Raw genomic sequence first — 21375 nt, forward strand, 5'->3', positions numbered from 1 at the left:
TTACTCTTTGCCTTCACCCAGCACTAAAGCAGACCCTGTGCTGGGGGTCAGCCCTGGATTCTGGTTGGGGCCGTTTGGCCTTATTCCTGACACTTTGACACATGCTACCTTTATTCTCTTGGCCCTGACCGCAGCCAAATTGCTGTGCCCTGGTGTTTGTCTTTGTGGGTGTCACTGAGTCCACGTCACACTCCTCAGCATCTCTGTCCTTTCCCTGACCCTCTTCTTGGTGTCTGCCACATCCTAGATGTGTCTGTCTGTTCTTTTCATATTCTTAGGCTTGCCTTTCAGATTGCCGGTCCGTGTGTGTGTGTGTGTGTGTGTGTGTGTGTGTGTGTCCAGGTCCGTGAGTATCTGCCTCTGTCAAGGCAGGAGAGAGGGCTTTGAGGTAGCTTGCTGTTTGTGCTCCTGTGTGTATAAATCATGTGTGTCCATCTGTGTGTGCTTGTGTGCCTCTCCGTGCTGGTCTGTATATGAATGTAGTTTGGTCCAGTGGGGCAGGGGACTTATGGAAGTGGTGTATGCCTGGAGACAAATCTTGAGGTGAGGGCCTGTCTCTTCTATCTCTTGCTGTCTAGGTACCACCACCTCAGCCCCAGCCACAGCGCATAGCAACAGCTGACAGCTGATGACTTCCTGGGCAGGGAAGAGAGAGACCAGTGGGAGGAGAAAACATGAAGAAGCAGCCCAGTGGATGAGGACAGAGACAGTGCTGGAGCTGGGGACAGAGACAAGGACAGAGATAGACAGGGAAGGAGACAGGAAGAGAGAGAGAGAGAGAGAGAGAGAGAGAGAGAGAGAGAGAGAGAGAGAGAGAGAGAGAGAGAGAGAGAAGAGAGCGCCAGCGCTGGGAGTGGAAGACGGGACTGCGGGAGGGAAAAGCGAAAAGCACAGGGATTGTACCAAGAGGCTGGGCAGACAGACGGCCCTGAGGACTTTGTGCCCAGCCCCCACGCAAGGGCGCTCTGGGTTGGGCAAGGGTCAGCAATGCGGGTCGAGGCGCTAACTTAAACAAGCCGGTCTAGCCATGGGGTCCCGGCCACCACAGAGGTGCTTTGGGGCGGGATGGAGGGCGGGGGCAGGGCGGTGGGCGCCGTTTGTCAGCCCTATTGACAGACGTGATGGGGTTTCCGTCCGTGATCAATGATTCTCATCTCCAGGCCGAATGAGCCGCGGGGCGCCCATCCATCCCCGTCAGCGCCTCGCTCGGTGATAGTCACCCGAGGCTCCGCCCGCCCTCACCTCGGCCCCTGTCCCACTCTGCCCCAGACCCACCTCGGACAGGAGCAGAGAAGGCCCTTGCCCGCCCCCCATCCCGGGTATTGTGGGACCCTGGTCCTGCCGCGCCGACGAGCCTGCCGGGGCTCCTGTTTGGAGATGCCCCCTTCCGGTGCACAGTCCTAAGCCCAGAGCCCTACGCCCTGTCCTAACCCTCACCTGAGCCTACATCAGGCGTCTTTGGGGCGCCGGTCCCAAACCCCTAGACCCTCTCCAGCCTCACACCTGAACCAGGGGCGTGTCCAGGGCGTGTCAGGGTGAAAGTCACCTTCCGTGCCCCCAGCTGGGCGGGAGGGGGCGCGCGGGGCGCTGCCCGGATTGGAGCACGACGGAGCCCCGCCCCCCCGCCCGCCGACTCAGACCCAACTTTCTCCCCCGCCCGCGCCCCGCCCCCAGCGCCGCGCTCAGCTCCGCGCTCAATCCGCGGGCTGAGCTGCCGGCTCCAGCCGCTGGTGCCTCCGCCCGCCCGGTGCCCCTCGCCTTGCACCCAGTCCCGCCAGCTCTGGGACCCGCCCTGCCCGACCCGCTCGGCCACCCGGGAAGATGCGGCTGCTCCCAGAATGGCTCCTCTTGCTCTTTGGTCCTTGGCTCCTTAGGAAGGTAAGGGTGGCAGAGCCTAGGCGCGGGGTCCGGGACACCAGGAACCCTGCGTGCTAGGGGCCCCGTGCGCCCGGCCCGCCCCCAGCACTAAGCATCCCAACTTTGTGCTTCGTTGGGGACACGGACGGACAGACTGCCCGCTTTAGGACTGGCACGCTCCCAGAACAAGTTGGCTGAGGGTTAGAAGGTGCGGGGTGGAGGCCGGGCTTCAGGCGTGACGGGGGAGGGAACGAAAGCGCGACCCGCCAAGTGCGCCAGACAGAGAAGGAGTGCGAGACAGACAGACAAGCCAGCGGGTGTTAACCTAGCCTTCTTTCCGCACCACCTCGCTTGCCTTCCTCTCTGTTTGTCCTTCCACCCCTCACCTTCTACCTTCCCATTTCTCTTCTCCTTACTTGTCACAATGCCAGGTGTGCTCTCCGACCCAAGCACACACTGGCCAGGCACACGCGCTTACACGGACCCACACCGGCAGGGCTGAACTTGGCTACACTCATTTCCCGCGGAGACACCCTCTCCCCTGCACAACCTCACAGACACACACACCCCCTCTCTCGCGCCCGGTGGACAGAGGTTGCTGCCTGGGAGGGGACTTCTCTCCTCCCACTTCCTCCCTGCCCCCACCCTTTTTCTTGCTTCTTTTCCTGGGGTTTCTGGGTGAAGACCCCAAGGCCAAGAGGGCCCAGACCTCATCCTGCGAGACTTGAGATCTTCCGCCTATATACATAGTGTGCTCATGTGGAGTGTGTGGGTGGAAACCAATCCCTGTGTGCTAACATGTGTCCGGGCGAACCAAACCTTGGCGTTTAGCAGTGGGGCCCAGGGTGAATGCCTATGCTGGTGTGCCTCGGAGACACTGTCTTTGCTTGGGTGACTGTGCTTGCTCCACACTACAGCCCTGGTGCCCTGGTGTGTGGTCCACAAGGGTTGTCTAGACCTTGGCCCCCAACTTCCATTCTCAACTATAGCCTACCTAGTAGTTTCAGGCTAAGTAGTTGATGCCACACTCTTGGACCTCAGTCCCCTAACCCCTAAAAGAGTCCAATAATTTTCCTCTACCACACTCGGACCCCAGCCCTGGTGTGGTGTCCTCAACAACTACAGGAGGGTAGAGACTGCCCCACTGAGCAGTGACCTAGTAGCAGGCTCCTCCGATTCTCCCAATCCTGGCTGCCTAGTGACCTTGAGGGGGTGGAAGCTGGACTAAATAAATAAAGAAGAAGAAGAAAAAAAAAGAAAAAAGAAAGAAAAGCTCTGGGTGTAAAAGAATGACTGCCTCTGACAGGACCTTCTTTTGAACCCGAGGCCTGGTTTTACCCCTAGCAAGGCTGCAGTAGAGGAGAAAGCCTCAAACCACAGTGTGTGAAGGCCTGGGGTCACAGAGGAGGAAAGGAGAGGGCTGATACCGTTACCCTGATCGCCTCCCCCGCCCCCTCCCCCCATCAAATTAACTCCCCTGTGGACAGATCTGGTTTAATTTCCTTTGCCCCCTGAAGGGGAATGAAACATCTGGTCTAGACTTGAGGGAGAGTAGGCACAAGGATATGAGAGATGGGAATCTATCCGCTGTGAGAGAGAGCTGCAGCTGCGGGCTGGCTGTGTTGGAATCATCAGGAAACTGCCTGCCTATCTGCCATTTGGTCCAGCCTGTGGACGCCTGAGAGTCTACGCTTAATGCGTGGTATATGGATACGGATACGTGTGGCTTTTCATAAAGCCGTGTAAAGAGATGTGTTCACACTGAGTTAGGAGCAGGACGATGTATGCACATGTATAGACACCACCCCCCCCCCGCAGGGGAGGGGGGCCTCTGATGTATTTGCCTGCCAGAGCACATCTGTTATTTGCCTGTGAGTCTGGGTTCCTGAGTGTACACTTGTGTGCTCACAGCTTTGAGTCTAGCTGAGTGTGAGCATGGGTTGTGAGCTTTGGGTGTGTTTGCCTGAATGCGCCTGCATTCAGGGATATCGTGATGCCAGTGTTGGGAGTGGGCAAAGGGCAAAAGGTGAGGCTGACACCAGGACAGGAAGTGGTGGACACAGTTTCTCAGCTCTTTGGGAAATCTTGGCCATCAGTGCTGCCAACCCTGGGTCCCTCCGGAGCACTCTGCTTTCTTCCCCTTACTTGTAGGCCTCTGAGACTCCTCTCAGGGGCTGGTACTCCTGGCTCCCATAGCTCCAGGGGCTCTGGCCTCTTGGCTGGCCTGGCTGCTTCAGGCTCTTTCCAATGCAGCCTTCAACCCCTTTCCCTCTGTATCTCTGCCTTCCTTGCCCCTTGCCAAAGCAGCTGCCTACTGGGAGAAACAGCAGGCGATCAATAGTCACTAATCACTAATTACTAATTACTAATTAGCTGGGGGAGGGCAGGGGCGGGGGCCCTCTGGGACCTTTCAGCTCTACCTTGCCTCAGGGAAGGATTAGACCTGCAAGCCTCTCTCACAGTCCAGGCTAGCCACAACCCTTGCGCCAACAAACGCCTCCCACCTCCTTACCCCTCCTGGAGCCCCCTGACTAATCTCTGGCTGGGCCACTTAGGCACGAACAGCCTGGGCTTGGGCCCAGAGCTTCTGGCTGGGATTTGGGGGGGGGTGTGGTAATCAGGGGCCGCAGCTGGGCCAGGGACACTGGAGGAGGGGTCTACAGTGACAGTCCCTTTGGGCCAGAGCTTGCAGCCAAGCCTCGCATCCTAAGTGGGAGGGGCACTGTTAGAAAGGAGAATCTACCGAGAGAGAGGGTCACAGGTTGGGCTGGGTGACGGAGCTAGACAGAGATCTTGGAGGTGGGTAATGTTGGAGATATTTGGTCATGAAGCCAGCCGAGGAAGGTAAAGATGAGTCACTAGGGTCAGGGACCCGCCGCCGAAAAGCGGCAAGATAATCCTTGAAAGCCAGCGGGTAAGTGGAGGGACCGTCGGAGGCAAGAGACTAGGGAACTTTGAATAGAGAGAACCCTGTAGCTCAGTATAGGCGTGGTCTGGGCAAGGGGACAAGGTTAACAGAGAAGGGGTCAGGTTGCGATAAGAGGTCCTCTGGCTCCAGCTCAGCGGGGTTCCCAAGATACATAGTAGAAGAAGCAAACCGGGATAGGGAGCTGGGAGCGCGGCCTTGAGCACGGGAAATTGGCGAGTCTCCCCTTCTCCCCCGCCTGCCCCTCCTCCACCTCCACCCCGCCCACTCCCCCTCCGGCTCAGGCTTCGGGAAATTACATCCCCGCTCCGCGGTTCCCCCCCCACCTCCAACCCCCACCGCGCCCTGGAGCCAGCGCCTTTATAGGCACATTTATTGCAATAATAAAGTGAGGCGCGGGGCTGGGGGCGGGGGGGGCGGCCGTTCCCGGGGGTACCGCGCCGGCTCTAGGAAGCAGGGAAATAAAATAAAATAAAATAAAATCAAAATTCAGATAACGGTGAGCCTTGCGCAGCAGGCCGCGGGCAGGCGAGCGGGTGGGGCTGCTGCGGGGCGGGGGGGGGGGGGGGGAGCTGGGTGGGGTGGGGGAAGAGGGCGGTTGGCCCAAGGACAGAGCCCACCTCACCAGCAGGCCCTCATCCCTGCTCTGTAGTAGTGGCTGGAAGAGGTACCTTTCCCTCCACTTGCCTGGCCCCCTCCAAAACTTGATCCTGAGGTTGGCCTTCTGCGGTTCCCTCCATCTCGTCTGAATACCTGTCCTCAAGCTCTTGTTTCTACCGTATTGCCTATTACCTTCCTTTTCCCCATCCCCCCCCCCCCCCCGCAACCAATGGCTTCCCCCACCCCATCTCCCAGGTCTCTATCTGTCACAGCACTCTTGTTTCTTCTTAAGAATCATCTTTACTCCTTTCTTTCTGCTCTGGCCCATCTTGTGCCTGCATCTTGTCTCCTTGTCCCATCCTCCAGTGCCCATTTGTCCTCGCTGACCATGCCTGTCTCACTTTAGGTCCCCATTCTCTTCCATACCCTATACCCTACCTTCTTCCTTCCAGCCCATGGACTTCTGAGTCTCTACCTAGTCACAATTTCCAATCTCCTTGATCTTGTCCCCCAAGTCTATCCTTATAGCATCCTCATCCTTGTACCCCTAAGCTTCTACCAGCCCAGTCAGTACCCAATCCTAGTCCCAGTGCAGGTCTGCCCTAATATTCACCTCAGCCTGTCCGGCCCCGTCCACCCCCTCCCCAAATACATGCCTTCTTTATTTCCAGCTCCCAGCCAGACTTCACCCCCACCCTGACCTGACTGCAGTGATGGGCCTCTACTTTGGGGGGACTCCGTGTACCATTACTTGCTTCTCCACCCAGGCCTAAACTGTTCCTTCCTCAAACACAGGGTGCTTCCTACCCTGGTAAATCTGTAAGCTTGGTCTGACCCAAGGGGAAGAGAGAAGCAATGGGCTAAGGCGGGAGGCCCAGGAGAATGCACCCTGCAATGCGGCTAAGGGGGCCTGACAGCCTGATCCTCCCTCTCAATTCCCAGGAGTCCCATCCCCAAAGAGCCCCTGCCTCCCTCTGCCTTGGTAGGGTTTGTTTAGCATCAGGAAGATGGCCTCAACTCCCCCTCAGGTGCGTGGGCCTGCTGCCTTGGGGCAAAGTGTTCTTGGCTGAATTCCTCCCCAGGAGGCCTGAAAGAGTCTGCAGTAAGTGCCCCCCCCAACCACCATACACCTCCACCTCCCATCCCAACTGACAGCCAGCCGGCTAGCCTCTCCCCTCTGCAAATGTCACTGAGCCCAATTAGTTTAATTAAACTAGCTTTCAAGTTGGGGGGGGAGAGGGAGGGTTCCTTGGTCAACACCCCACTCAGGCCCTCGGTTGTTGGGGGGGATGGGCTCTGGCAAAAAGGAGGCTCCCTCACCACCTTGTTCCCCTTATCCTCTGTCCCCCATTCACTGCTGGAGACTGACAACCAGAAGAGCAGAAGGACAGAGCCAGGGTTAGAGAGACAGAAACGTCATGCAGAGGGTCCCTCCTCAAACTGGAGATTAGAGGCAGAGTGGGGGAAGAAACTGAGACAGAGAGATTGAAAGAAGAGTGGGGGGGGGGGGAAGAGAGGGAAAAAAAAACAGTGAAAGATGGAGAGCAAGAGAGGGAGAGAGAGCGAGAGCGATCAAGGAAGCCAGAGGGAGGATTTTATTTTATTTTATTCCATGTTCCCATTTCTCGGCTCGTTTCTTCCCAGACTCTCTCTCTCTCTCTCTCTCTCTCTCTCTCTCTCTCTCTCTCTCTCTCTCCCCTCCCAGTCTCCCAGTCCGAGCTCTCTACCCCCCAAGGTCGCTCTATCCCCCAACTCTTCCTTTTTATCTTAGCTGCCTCCAGCAGTGGGTGGGGGCTGTGGGTACCAAAGCCCAGGGATTTGCCAGGATCACAGAAGCAGAGACAGCAATTTGTCTGGGATCAGAGGTGTGTGTGTGTGGGGGGGGGGAACAGCCTGGCACCTCTCTCTGCCCTGCCAAACCTCATTTCCACCTAGTCCTTCCTCTGAGAATGAGCCTACCAGCCCTGAGAGGTCCCAGGCTGGGTGCAGGACAGAGAGTGCTAAGATGTCCTGGGAAAGTGTAGCTGGAGGCATCTGATGTCCTAGCTCTGAGCAGCTGGGGGAGGGGGAGGAGGTTGGGGGGGGAGCGCTGTGCCGGCTGGAAATGGGAAGGGTTTGGTCCAGAGGGGCAGAGATTGGGGGGGGGGGTATAACTTCAACAAGGCTTTCCCTGAAGCCATACCCACCCATTCCTACCTCCAACCCACTGCCTGGAGTTCAATTCCACCCCTGGGGCTTCTTCCCTGGCGACCCCCCCTCCTCCGTCCCATCTTAAGCCTCTTTCCCTAGTTCTACTCAGGTGCACCCTCTGGGTGTTAGATGCCAGCTCAAGCTTGTCTTCGTGAGTCAATCACTCTTGCCACCTCCACCCCCCTCACCTGGGTTGGGAGGAGGGCTGGATGGGAGAGGGAATGAGGGGGCGATAAATATGTATGACGAGCGAGCGGGTGGCGGCAGCATTAATAACCTGGGATCGCAGAGCTGCAGGGACGGAGACCAGCCAGGAGAGATTCTAGCCCTGCTCGGCCATTCTTGTCCCTGTGGACACAGTGGATAGACTCGGGTGTACGCAAACAGAGGGGTCACCCACTCTTGCTTCCAGGCTCTTTACCCCTCCTCAAGCACCCTGCAAGTCAGCATGCCTGTCACTCATATACAATCTGTGCAGGCTGTGCGTGCGTGAGTGCATGCGTGTGTGTGTGTGTGTGTGTGTTGTGCGTGCGCATGTGTGTGTGTGCATGTGTGTGTGAGACACACACTCACTCCTGTGGTATGAACACAGACCACTGTCACCACACCATGGAGATACCCCCATAGAAAGATCCTGACCCAGGGACACACACAGGAAATGTGGCACCTCTAGACAATCACACAGCCACCCTGTACACAAGCATACATGCCATAGCTATACACAGGCCACCACCACAAACTGACACACAGCTTCACAGAGATCACCCCCCCCAGGTAATCCACGCACAAATACACAATGGACAGGCAGCCACAGAAAGCAGACGGACAGGGACACACACACACACACACACACACACACACACACACACACACACCCTCCTCAGGCTGATATACATAGGCATACAGACACACAGAAAATTAAAACACACACACACACACACACACACACACACGAGCCTTCACAGATTGAATATGTACAAGATAACCAAGACAGAACCGATGGACACATATACACAACCATTTCAAGATAACAACCACCTGGGCACACACAGGACTGCCTCTCCCAAGGGACTTGCAGGCAGTCAGGGCCACAGTAGCGGCGGCGGCGGTGTCTAGCGCAGGCTGACTGACACACTCTGACACGCTCTGCTCCTCTCCCTCCCGCTCCTTGTGCTGGAGCGGCGTCTCCATATTTCTTCCTCTCACTCTCCTGTCGCTCTCTCCCTGCTCCTTCACTCCCCGGCCACCCCCTCCACACACACCCCAAGATAATTGATGGCCCGGACCTGGCCCGACTGCTCCCGCCTCTCAATCCATCTTGAACACGCATCAGGGCTGTCTCCCAGATCCCCTGCCACCGGAGACGACCGACCAGCACCGGGGGCGTGGGCGCGCAGGGTGACTCCTCCAGCCCTTCCACACCAAGGGGAAGGGGACAGGAGGAGTGTCCCCTTTATTCTCCAAGCTTCAACCCATGGTCTGGGATTCTCTCTGCTCAGAGCCAGTCTCTGCAGAAGCCAGGAAGCTCGCTTAGTGTTGGAGGTGGCTAGGCCTCTGTTGCTTGCCCAGTTCAGGCGCATGACCGGGAACATCACAAGCCAGACTATCAGGAAGCGCTTTCCCCATTAACCACCAACACCAAAGCAGGCTTTGTCTTTATGCCCACCCTGGAGCTGTGTGACAACCCAGGATTATCAGGTCATTTCACAGGTGTATTAGCTAGGCGTAGAGCTGACTCGTCCAAGATCACAGAGCTCCAAAGGGTTACAAGATCTGGCCCCAAACACACCCCTGAGCCACCGCCGCGGGCTGTCCAGTACAGCGTCTTTTTCCTTTCTTCCCACACAGGCAGTCAGTGGCCAAATCTCTGAGTCCGGAAGGCCGCAGTACCTGGAACTGCGCCCCGCCATGGCCGGAGGGGGCGCCCGCGGCCAGCAGCTCCCAGCACCCGGGTCTTCCGAGGGTCTGGGCGCAACCCGCTCCTGGAGCTGGGCCTGGCCCGCTAACCACACCCGGGCGCTGGCGAAGCCCGGGGCTGCCGGCGGCTTGCCCGCGCCGCGCACTAAGAGGAAGCCATCCATTAAAGCGGCCCGCGCCAAGAAGATTTTCGGCTGGGGGGACTTTTACTTTCGTGTGCATACTCTCAAGTTCTCTCTGCTGGTGACCGGCAAGATCGTGGACCATGTGAACGGCACTTTCAGTGTGTACTTCCGTCACAATTCGTCCAGCCTGGGTAACCTAAGCGTCAGTATCGTGCCGCCCTCCAAGCGCGTGGAGTTCGGGGGCGTCTGGCTGCCTGGGCCTGCCCCTCATCCTCTGCAGTCTACGCTGGCACTAGAAGGGGTACTTCCTGGACTGGGGCCCCCTCTGGGAATGGCGGGGCAAGGGCTGGGGGCCAACCTTGGGGGCGCACTTGCCGGCCCTCTCGGAGGCGCGCTGGGAGTGCCCGGGGCCAAAGAGTCGCGCGCTTTTAATTGCCACGTGGAATACGAGAAGACAAACCGCGCTCGCAAGCACCGCCCGTGCCTGTACGACCCGTCGCAGGTGTGCTTTACTGAGCACACGCAGAGCCAGGCCGCCTGGCTCTGCGCCAAGCCTTTTAAAGTCATCTGTATCTTCGTCTCCTTCCTCAGTTTTGACTACAAACTGGTGCAGAAGGTGTGCCCAGACTATAACTTCCAGAGTGAGCACCCCTACTTTGGATAACGCCCCTGTCCTGCTCCCCGAGCTTCCCACCAGATCGCAGCCTCGCTAGGTGGGACCCCCCCTCCTGTACCCCATGCTCCTGTGACTGCCCCCACTTCTTCCACTACGGGTAGGGTAGAGGAAAACAGCCTTGCCCGGGACTATCAGCCAGCGTGGTTCTCCATTCCCTTGTGGCCCCGAGCGTCCCTGAGGCTGAGGTAGTCTCCTCCAGCGGTAAATTGGAGGGGCAAGAGCGCAGCCTCGGAGCAGGCGGAGCTTGGAAGTTTTCTTAGGGTTCCCTACGAATACATATTGGTTCCCCTTTTGCCCACCCCGCAGTTTTAATGATTCCTGGCCTGGTACTTTCTTTCCCCAAGCGGAGGTCCGAACCCCCCTCCCCAAGACCTAAGTGTCTAAAGGCCCTAGGCCACCTAGCCCCCTTCCTTTCTCGCGCCCCACGTCAGCCCCTTCCTTTTCTCCCAACCTAGCAGAAGCAACAGTCCTGATCCCGGGCTTGGCCTGGCCCCTGCGCTCTGCCTTCCTCCCTCCCTCCGTCCCGTGCCCACAGTCCGGCTCCACCTGCCCCCTTTGGCTGTTTCCTCTAGGTGATATTTTTTTCATCGCCAAAACAAACGAGAAAGGGAACAAAATAAAGCGAAATCCAATACTCGCCTGTGTGAGACCTTTGTAGGAAAGGGGGGCGGGCAGGTGTGGGGTTTTGTCTGGTGGAGGCTGAGCCAGGGCCTCTTTCCTCGGCGGCTGTTGGGGAAACCGAGGCAAAGACTGACAGACACAGCTCCTTTGAGTTTATTCCAGACCCGATCAAGGAGAAACCGACCAGTGGGCGAGAGCCTGCCCAGGTGGGGATTGTTAAAGTGAGTGAATGCTAGAAAAGGCAAATAGAACTGGGATTAGACCTGAGGTGGGACTTCCCGCAGTCTGTTTGGATCCAGATTTAGGGGAAGGGGAGGTTTAAGACCTTGAATGTGATGGAGAAGCGGGGACAGAGAGCTGACAACCTGCTAAGCTCCACCGGGCTGGAGGGAAGTGGAAGGTTGGGAGGGAAGGGGGACGGTGTTTGCGGCATCTGGAGTCATCGATCTTCCTTTTCCTTCCTAATTTCGTGGGCGCTGAGTTTGCAGACGGACGAGGGAGGGAGGGAGGGAGCCTTGGGACGAGGTGATGGGGGAAGGGACAAGCGCAGGTTTGGAGGGGCGGGGCCGAGTCGCTGCTGGTAGCCGCTGGCACACAGCCCCCTTCAGCCAGCTGCCCTACCCTTTCCACGCCCCCCCCCCACCCCGCCTTCAGCTCCCTCCTGCAGCCTTGGCTGCTAATTTTATCCGCCCCCAACCCTGGCCCGGGCGTTAATTGGCTGCGGCTTCATTAGCAGTTCTCAGCTCAGCAGCCCCCCCCTCCCCTTGGGACCCCCTGACTGGGGCTTGGGAGGGCGGGGTGCAGACAAGCTGAGGAACAGAGCGGCTGACTTAGTGGGGTCCCTGGTGCAGGTGTCCACAGGGAGGAGGAGAGCAATGCCCTCCACAGGATTGCCTACAGCTCAGTCGGACATTGGGTTAGAGATGGATCTGACACACACACACACACACCCACATGCCTGAGAGTAAAACCCGTCAGAAGATAAACGCCAGGAGCTAGGGTGTAGCTCTTGCATGCACAAGGCCCTGGGTTCAAACACGTGTTAGTAGGATGAGGAGCCTGTTGGAGGGAAAGGAGAAGGAAGATAGGTCATTCAGGGCGGGGCCTGTTGCAGCAATTACTTGAGAGAAGTGAAGCTTTACAGACCCACTGAGGCCACTGGGGAGATCCAGGTTGGGGATGCTCCTATGCCGGCAATCGGCCTGCTTGGGCGTCTCCACACCTGTAACTCTACAACAGCATACACAGGAGACCCTAGATTTTATCTCTAGCACTGAAAGGAAAACAAAACGGTGGGGGCGGGGGTGGGGGCGTGGCGTGGCAACACCTTTAGTCCGAGCACTCTGGAGGCAGAGGCAGGTAGATCTCTGCATTCATGGCCAGCCTAATCTACAGAGGGAGTTCCAGGACAGCCAGGGAGACACTGAGAAATCAATAAACTGTATCTAAACAAACAAACAAACAAACAAACACAAAATCAAACTGGATGAAGGTGGCACACGCCTTTAATCCCAGCACTTGGGAGGCAGAGGCAGGTGGATCTCTGCGAGTTCAAGGCCAGCCTGGTCTACAAACCAATCCAGGACAAGTAAGGCTACACAGAGAAACCTTGTCTCGAAAGACAAGAACAAACAAACAAACAACCCTAAAATCAAAATAATTACAATAAAAAATAAAACCACCCAACACAACAACCCCCTCACGGTGGTGATTACATATCTCCCCCTCCCATGCTTTGTCCATCTCTTCCTTACAAACATTCTTCCTCCAAGGCTGTGTCCTCCAATCTCCATTGCTCCTTGGTCATCTGGACACATGGGAACGAGGTGAAGAAGTGCTGCATGTTGTCGCTGCTTACCTCTTCCCGGCCCATCAGCCAGTAGGTCCCTTGTCTCGCCAGGGCCGTGACAAGCCTAGCACGCCACAATGTCCACTGCTTACTGGAATCCCCAATAGAGGCTTGGTTGTGTTTCTTTGAGAACCATTGAAGTACAGGCCTTAAGAAGATGTCCCCAAGCTCAGGCGGTGGTGGCGTGCAACAGTAGTCCCAGCACTCAGGAGGCAGAGGCAGGCAGATCTCTTGAGTTTGAGGCCAGCCTGGCCTACAGAGTGAATTGCAGGACAGCCAGGGCTACACAGAGAAATCCTGTCTTGATAAAAACAAAACGAACAAAACAATACAAAAGATGTCCCCGGCTCATTTACAATCTCCCCTGGAGAGGTCAGATCCTGTTCAAGAACTTGGTGACTACTGGGGAATAAGTCATCTGCAAACAAGTCATGAAACGCAACAAGTGTACAAGTGTGACAGGAGGAGAGGTGGCTGACACCGCTGTCAGCTGACAGTGGGTAAGTGGCCCTGGAAGAGGCGGTCTGTGAGTCAATCCACAGGGAAGTGGTTCACAGGCCAAGTTTCATTTAATCCCTTTCATAAGCTCTTTTATATGCTTGGGGGTGAGTAAGGTGTGACAGGCTCACGTGTGGTCCTCTGGCCTCTTTGTGTCGTTGAGGCTAGCCTTGAACTCCTAACGCTCCTGCCTCCACTTCCCTAGCGCTGGAATGCCAAGTGTGGCCCATCACAAGCATCATTGTTTTACGACGGAAGAAACTGTGGTTCTTTTTGCTGTAATCCTAAAGCAGGGATTTGGGTCTTCTACAGTTTGAAACTATATTGGTTTCTATATGTGTCTGGAACTCCCAGAGGGCCATAATGCTGGCTACGTGGTAGGTACAAACCAAATGAAAACAAACAAACCAGAAAGCACTTGTCTAGACAACTGATAGGAAAAACAAAGCAAAAACTCTGAAGAGCTTCAAGAAAGGCCATGAAGGAACTCTAAGTCTCTTTCAGGCAAGGCTCTGTAAACCGGGAGGTACGGATGGGAAACAAGGATGAAGGAAAAACTACAGTTCCCAGAAGGCCATTTTAGAGACTGGCATTACGCATGCGTAGACAACGCCCCTTTGACTCGGACCTCAGGGCCGTATTTTTCTCGCGCATGCGCTCTAAGAGCAGTCGGCTCCGACCCCGTTACTACACCGATCCAGAGTTTAGTGGCCGGTGCTCCTGTGACCTCTGGTAGCGATGGTACCCTTCTCTTTGCTTTGGACCACTCGGGTAAGAACAGGGTTCCGGATACTGGATGACGAGTGGAAAGGCCCACCCCGCTTTAATTCCTTCTCACAAAGTGGGGTTCCCCTGGCTCCTCGCCGCACGTGTTCGGGGGCCTCAGGGGAACGGATGCTTAACCAGGAAGTCCCTGAGAGCCCTGGGCGCACATGGCGGTTCGTAGGCCCCCAGTTCTGGCGATCAGACCTCCCAGGGTCCGGTGATCGCCCAAGTCACACGGTTCTTAGGGTAACGGCTCGCATACCCCCTGTTACCAGTATCCTAGCGAACAAGTGGGGTTCCGGGCTTCGCTAAGCGAGTTGAAAATTTCCCGCCAGCTCTGAGCCGTGGAGATGATGCAACCGAGCCTCAGAGCTTTCATCAGGCAGGGGTCCCGCTGCCGTGCGGGCAGGAAGGAGGTCGAGAGAGTGTTAAGATTTTGGCTTCCCTCTGGGCAAACACCTTCACCCTACCCCCACTCTCACCCGCCAGCTCACACCTCTTTCCCAGAGCTGCTTGAAGTCTACCCTCCTACTTTCGTTGCTTTGGAAACTACCCTGACAGCCCGTGGCGTTAAGCCCGGTTGACTTGGTGTCTTCCTCCGTTGGGAAGTTCTCCCCTTTAGGACTGTTGCATTTATGTGTGTGTACCACATGCATGCCTGGGTACCCGCAGAGGTCAGAAGAGGGCATCAGATCCCCTGGAGCTGGAGTTACAGATGGGTGGCTGCTGGGAGCTGAACCTCTGTCCTCTACAGGAGCAGCCAGTGCTCTTAACTACTGAGCCATCTCCAGGCACAGGCTGGGCCCTGTCATTCCAGTGTGTGGGGAGAATCTGGAACCTCAGTGTCTCTCTCCTGAATTTGGGGGGACATGGGCTTCTGGAGGACAAGCTTTGCTCTGTGACTTTGCAGAGTCACTCAAGGGTGATGGGGAGGGAGATTTAGACAGGGGTGGTGGTGGGTGGGTGGTGGTGGTGTTTGAGTAAAGCTGATTAAAACTGCCCTTTGGATAGTGATCTGAACCTTGGCTCTAGAACTTGCTTTTTAGGTGAGGGTGGGGGTGGTGAGGTCTGAGTCTGTTGGCTGGACCAGGCTGTGTACTCAGCCAGAGGGCTCATCTGTACCCGAGGCCGAGGGCAATTGGGAGAGGTCTGGACAATTTTTAATTAACCCTAGCTTTTCTTTTTCTTTTCTTTACTTTTTCAAGACACGGTTTCTCTGTGTAGTCCTGGCTGTCCTGGACTCTCTTTGTAGACCAGGCTGGCCTCGAACTCACAGCGATTTCCCCTGCCTCTGCTTCCCTGAGTGCTGGGATCACAGGCATGCGCCACCACACCTGGCTAACCCCTGGCTTTTCTACCTTGAGCCTCTGCAGAGATGTGGTCAGCTGATCTGGATGGCTGCTCGGGCTCAGCACAGCAAGGTGGCCCCCACACAGGCCGGGGAAGCAGCTGGAGGCTGGACAGGCCAGGAGAGTTTATCAGACAGCGACCCTGAGATGTGGGAGCTACTGCAGAGGGAGAAGGACAGACAGTGTCGTGGTCTGGAGCTCATCGCCTCAGAGGTAGGACGTGAGGATATGGGCCAAAGAGCAAACCCACCGTGAGTCATCCCCCTGTCAGACTCAAGAGCCTCCTCCTCTGCCTGTTTCCTCTCTTTATACTTTCCTCTGAAACATAAGGCAGGACCAATCTGGTTTATGGGGCTTGGGCACTAGGGAGCTTCTATAGCCGCATAGTTTCATGTCTTCCTTACCTACCTACCTCTTTTGTCAGAAGAAAGAGGAACCTAGGACACCCAAGTTGAATGGACAGGTGGCCTTACTGGGGTCACCCACCATGGCCGCTGAGTTTTTCTGAGAATGCTGCTTCTGGTCCTGCCTTATACCTGGCAAGGAACACATGCTTTTTTTGTGTGCAGCCTGTCTCACCCCTGCAGCCTGTGGGCTCTGGCAGGGGTGGGGCTGTGGGAGTCCAGGGGAAGGCCGGGCTTCGTTGCCTTCTGACATTGCCCCCCCACCACCCCAGAACTTCTGCAGCCGCGCTGCGCTGGAGGCCCTGGGGTCCTGTCTGAACAACAAGTACTCGGAGGGTTACCCTGGCAAGAGGTGAGGGCCAGACCAGAGGGCTGGAGGGCAGCATCAGGGATGGCACTCCCAGTGGCGGAACCTTCTGGAGCCCCATTAGTGTGTACGGAGCAGTGGCTACCCAGTCCCTTGCTGATGGCCAGGGTTCCTTTGTCTGCACCCTTATGTACCCTCTCCACGGCAGATACTACGGAGGAGCAGAGGTTGTGGATGAAATCGAGCTGCTCTGTCAGCGCCGGGCCCTGGAAGCCTTTGACCTAGACCCCGCACGATGGGGAGTCAATGTCCAGCCATACTCGGGGTCCCCAGCCAATCTGGCTGCCTACACAGCCCTTCTTCGGCCTCACGATAGGATCATGGGGTTGGACCTGCCCGACGGTGGCCAGTGAGCATGCTGGGATGTTGGGATGCTGGGATGGATGATGGGTGTGGTGGGCAGTACCTGTCAGATCCAAGGAAGATGGGCCACACCTGTCCCCTGATACACTGGTGGAAAGCAGGGCCCTAGTACCCAGCACAGGGTGGACAAGCTAGCACCGGTGTTCTAGGAACAGGGAGGTGGCTGGGTAAGTCCGGTTGGATCACTTTGAGGCCTCCTTTCCTTTCTAGTCTCACCCATGGCTACATGTCTGATGTCAAGCGGATCTCTGCCACATCCATTTTCTTTGAGTCTATGCCATATAAGCTCAATGTAAGTGTTCTAGCACCCGGGCACTTGGCCCTGGTGGGGTTTTTTTTGGCCAGTGGGAGGGGCTGGAGCTCTGAGCATCCCTCAGCCTCAAGGAGCACATGCTGTACTTCTGGCCACTTCTGAGCTTTAACTGGTTATCTGTCCGTCCAGCCCCAAACTGGCCTCATTGACTACGACCAGCTGGCACTGACTGCTCGGCTTTTCCGGCCACGGCTCATCATAGCTGGCACTAGTGCTTACGCCCGCCTCATTGACTATGCCCGCATGAGAGAGGTTGGTGAGGGACTGGTGGGGGTGGGGGGCTGGGAAGGACAGCGCCCTCTGTATACCTACTCGGGGTCTTCTCCAGGCTGAGGCCTGTCTCTCTACTCGCCCAGGTGTGTGATGAGGTCAAGGCACACCTGCTGGCAGACATGGCCCATATCAGCGGCCTGGTGGCTGCCAAGGTGATCCCGTCACCTTTCGAGTATGCGGACATTGTCACCACCACCACTCACAAGACTCTTCGAGGGGCCAGGTCAGAATTCCCTGGGGTCACACTTCACTAGGGGATCTGAGGGTGCAATGAGGCTGGTCCCTCTGGGATCCAGAACAGCAAACAGAACGGAGGGAGCGGACTCGGAGCCTCTCCTCGCCACCTTCCTCCCATCACTTGTCCTTCATCCTAGAGTCTGACCACTGGTGTTCCCCACAGGTCGGGACTCATCTTTTACCGGAAGGGAGTACGGACCGTAGACCCCAAGACTGGCCAAGAGATCCCCTACACTTTCGAGGACCGGATCAACTTTGCTGTGTTCCCATCCTTACAGGGGGGTCCCCACAACCATGCCATTGCTGCGGTAGCTGTGGCCCTCAAGCAGGTTGGGGAGCCTTCCCTTGTGTCGGGGTGCATTGGCCCAGAGATTCTGCTCCCTTGTAGCTAAGGCTGAGGCTGACGGAAATGGCTGAGATGGGAGGTGTCTTGCTCAGTAGGGCAACAAGATGGGGTCTTTCCTGAGCCCTGGGGTGACAGGTGCTACTGTCTCATCTCTAGGCCAGCACCCCCATGTTCCGGGAATATTCCTTACAAGTGTTGAAGAATGCTCAGGCCATGGCTGATGCCCTGCTAAAGCGAGGCTACTCATTGGTGTCTGGTAAGCCAGGGTGTGTGTGAAGGCCTTTGTGGCCTCAGGCAGAGGCCCAGGACTCTGCAATCCCCCATCACTGTCCCCTACAGGTGGCACTGACACCCACCTGGTGCTGGTGGACCTGCGGCCCAAGGGCCTGGATGGAGCCCGAGCTGAGCGTGTGTTGGAGCTTGTGTCCATCACGGCCAACAAGAACACCTGCCCTGGGGACCGGAGCGCCATCACTCCTGGGGGCCTGAGGCTTGGTGAGACCTGGGGGCTGAGGAGGGACGGGTCCCATCCTGGGTAGTTACCTGGGATCTTGGCTATGCTAATTATCTGTCTTCCGCTCTCTCTCAGGAGCCCCAGCATTGACTTCTCGGCAGTTCCGAGAGGATGACTTCCGCAGAGTGGTTGATTTTATCGATGAAGGAGTCAACATTGGCTTGGAGGTGAAGCGCAAGACTGGTGAGTGGCTACAAGATCCCCAGCCAACCAGGTGTCACCCATTGAGGCCCCCACCCCTCCTTTCCCCTCCCCTCCCCTCCCCTCTCCTGCTGTTCCAGCCCCTCAGCCTTGCCTAGCAGCACTGAGACCATCTTTTGTCACTGGTTTCAGCCAAGCTCCAGGATTTCAAATCCTTCCTGCTCAAGGACCCGGAAACAAGTCAGCGTTTGGCCAACCTCCGGCAACAGGTGGAACAGTTTGCCAGGGCGTTTCCGATGCCTGGATTTGATGAACGTTGAGGGCGCCTGGGAATCAAGGCCCACAGACTGGAAGTAACTCTTCCTTCTGCCCACCTGGACCACAAAAGAGCTGTTGCTGATCTTTTCTGGGTTTTAGTGGAGGGAGGAAGGCTTGCCCAGGCGCAAGCTCCTTTCCAGAGTCTGTAGCTGAGGGGTTGGTCTGTAACCGTATCTACAAGAAGCACCCAACACACATGTAGCTTGTTTTTGAGACAGGGTCTCACTTAGCTGGGACTAGCCTTGAACTGACCCTCCTACCTCCATTTCCCAAGTGCTGGCTGGGGTTATGGGTGTGCTGGTGCACAGCCGACTTCATTCCCCTCAGCCTTCTGCCTTGACCTCTGCCACATCTCAGTGTTGCAGGGCTCTTGCTCTCTCTTGGGGAGGGGGAGAGTTGCGTGCTGTGCCAGAGGAAGGAGTGGGTAAAGGCCCTCCTTCCTGTTTTATCTAATAAAATGCTAACCTGCCCAGAGTTCCTGTTACTGTGGGAGGGGTCCCCTGGGCCATCCAGTGATTGTACTCCCCCAACAAGTATTCCTCCTTCCCTCCCGCCACCACAAGGACCCCCGGGGCTGAAGCCTCCTTCCTCTGTTTCTGATCAGAGCCGACACCAGACGTGATTAGCAGGCGCAGCAAATTCAATTTGTTAAATGAAATTGTATTTTGCCCACGGCTGCTTCTGTTTGATCCCCAGGGACAGAGGAGCAAGGGAAGGGAGGGGTGGGGGAAGGCCCAGGTGCCAGGTGGGAGGGGGTGTCACTGATGGGAGGCAGCAGGCTTGGGCAGGAAAGGGGTACCCTGCATGGTAGAGGTGCGCCCTTCTAGGCAGGGTGGGTAGCCTGGACGGGCCCAGCCCAGCCTGGGCAGAAGCCATCCCCCGCCCTCCCCCCCAGCCCCAGGCCTTGCTGTGGGAGGCCCCATGTCGTTTGGCACTCAGGCCCCTGCTTGCTGTTGGCACACGTAGTGCACGCTCAACACGTAGCCCGTGCCCCACCCAGCCAGCCCATGGGGTGGGGGAGGAGGAGAGGGGAGCCCGCTTGGGCCTTTTTTTGGGTCAACCCCAGTGGTTGCTTGCAGTCTTGACTCCCCTCCCCCACGTGGGACTGGAGCTGAGGGTCAGAGGCCCTTCCTCTACAGGGAGCAAGGGAGGAGGGTGGGGGTGGAGCCTCCCCTCTTCGTGGGAATCCAGCCTGTGTAAGCAGAAGCTAGACTGACGCCCTAGGGTCTGGGGCATGGAGTGGAAGCCGCCGGCCCTGGCTTAGAAATCTGGCCGGTCCTTCTTCAGCTTCTTGTAGTCGGTGGAAACAGCAAGGAACTGTGGAGACGGACATGGGAGTTTGTATGTGTGTGGTGCAGAGCAAGCGGCTAGGAGGGGAGTGGAGAGTACTGTAGCGCTACAGACTTACCTTGTACTGGTCATTGGGACTCACACGGTTCCAGGGTTCTGGATTGTTCTTTCTGTCCCAGCTGTGAAGGGGACAGGAGGGTTAGGGTCGCTTCTGACATTACACATGACCTCAGCGTCGCCACCCCTGGTTTCCTACCCTGGGGAGGGAAGCACATTTCCTAGAGACTGGCAGAAAGGGGCATGTTAGCAGGTGCTGGCAAGAAGCACAGCATCTGATGACAGAGTGACGATCTAGCTTACAGATTCCCTAGGGTTCCTCGCCTCCCAATCAGGCAGAAATCCTGAAGGACAGGGCTTTCAGTGTGCCTCACACTCCAGGACTGAAGTGGGCGAGTGGTTTGGCCTTTTGCTTGTCAGAGGACCCCCTGATGCCTCTGGCAGGACGTGAAGTCCCAGTACCACCAAAGACCACACTGTCAGCCTCACAGCACTTCTGGGCAGGCATAAGGGTACCTAAAAGCCAGACGTGGCCAGTGGAGCTGTGTCGCCATGGCAACCCTGTGGTGAGCTGCTGGGATTCCAGCTGCCCCACGTGGCTAGCCACTGACAAGTGAGCCACCAGGTGGTCCAGTAAGGGAGGTGAGAGTCTCTTACAGTCAGGGGCCACTCTGACCCTCTGAAATGCTGAGTGGAAAGAGGGACATAGACCAAGGAGCCCTTCTAGGGTCACCCGTTACCTTCATTCCTAAGCCGGACCACTTTGCTCCCCACCCAGGACCTCTGCTTGCTTCCCTGAGGTAGTTACCAGACATCGGGGCTGCGAAGGGCCAGTCTCAGCAAGTAGAGTCCAGCACTGCCCATGCCCAGGCAGATGAAGCCAATCATTGGGATGAGCTGCAGAGAAACCAAGCACTCTTAGGGCCGGAACTCTGCCCGTTCCCACTCGCCCAGTGCTAGATTTGTCCCTTTCGTCTTCACCGAGGTGTGCTGCTACCTTCCAGCAGCTTCAGCACACTCTCCCTCGCTCTACAGTGATCCTGTTCGAAGTAAGGGTGCAGGGAAATGGGGCACATCGCAGAGATGGAATGTGCAATGTCTCTGGGAAGATTTGGGAGCATAAGGAAACTGGACCGACCGGAAGCAGGGTTGGAGGAGCGGGGATGTGGTGTGGGGATGGGGGGGGCAAGACTTTAGGGGGCAGGGTGACAAGAGGGGGATTAGGATCTAGGGACTGCACTCACCCCGGGGTGTCTCTTTATCTGCCGGTATAAGCGGGCCCCTAGACTGGTTCCTGTCATCTTGATCCAATGTCTGGTCTTTTTGGTGGATCTGTTCTATTCCTTCCCCCTGGGGTCCCGCCCCCCATCGGGGAGGGG

At 56.9% G+C, this 21375-nt stretch overlaps 3 protein-coding genes across 4 annotated transcripts; 2 read left to right on the forward strand and 1 right to left on the reverse strand.

Moving 5' to 3' along the window:
- The first annotated feature begins 1682 nt into the window (after positions 1-1682).
- NXPH4 (neurexophilin 4) lies at positions 1683-10925 on the forward strand. The gene is made up of 2 exons (XM_084758436.1): positions 1683-1878; positions 9422-10925. Exons 1-2 carry the CDS (start codon positions 1822-1824, stop codon positions 10277-10279), a joined length of 915 nt encoding a protein of 304 aa, XP_084614562.1. The 5' UTR covers positions 1683-1821; the 3' UTR covers positions 10280-10925.
- A 2961-nt stretch (positions 10926-13886) lies between these two features.
- On the forward strand, positions 13887-19118 carry SHMT2 (serine hydroxymethyltransferase 2). 2 transcript variants are annotated; one of them, XM_084759564.1, is made up of 12 exons: positions 13887-14030; positions 15389-15586; positions 16050-16129; positions 16293-16493; positions 16718-16799; positions 16950-17072; positions 17177-17316; positions 17494-17659; positions 17833-17932; positions 18016-18171; positions 18266-18373; positions 18524-19118. In XM_084759564.1, the coding sequence occupies exons 1-12, from the start codon at positions 13998-14000 to the stop codon at positions 18649-18651; spliced, it is 1515 nt and encodes a 504-aa protein (XP_084615690.1). In that variant the 5' UTR covers positions 13887-13997; the 3' UTR covers positions 18652-19118. The 2 variants fall into 2 exon arrangements, with proteins under 2 accessions (XP_084615690.1, XP_084615691.1); XM_084759565.1 differs by having other exon boundaries at positions 13890-14030; positions 15398-15586.
- Positions 19119-19288: 170 nt separating this feature from the next.
- On the reverse strand, positions 19289-21359 carry NDUFA4L2 (NDUFA4 mitochondrial complex associated like 2). The gene is made up of 4 exons (XM_084759566.1): positions 21241-21359; positions 20805-20893; positions 20058-20118; positions 19289-19966 (listed from the first exon to the last, which is right to left on the reverse strand). Exons 1-4 carry the CDS (start codon positions 21295-21297, stop codon positions 19910-19912), a joined length of 264 nt encoding a protein of 87 aa, XP_084615692.1. The 5' UTR covers positions 21298-21359; the 3' UTR covers positions 19289-19909.
- Positions 21360-21375: the final 16 nt, after the last annotated feature.

This window comes from Acomys minous (genome assembly GCF_964271855.1).
Source record: "Acomys minous genome assembly, chromosome: 15".
NCBI lineage: Eukaryota > Metazoa > Chordata > Mammalia > Rodentia > Muridae > Acomys > Acomys minous.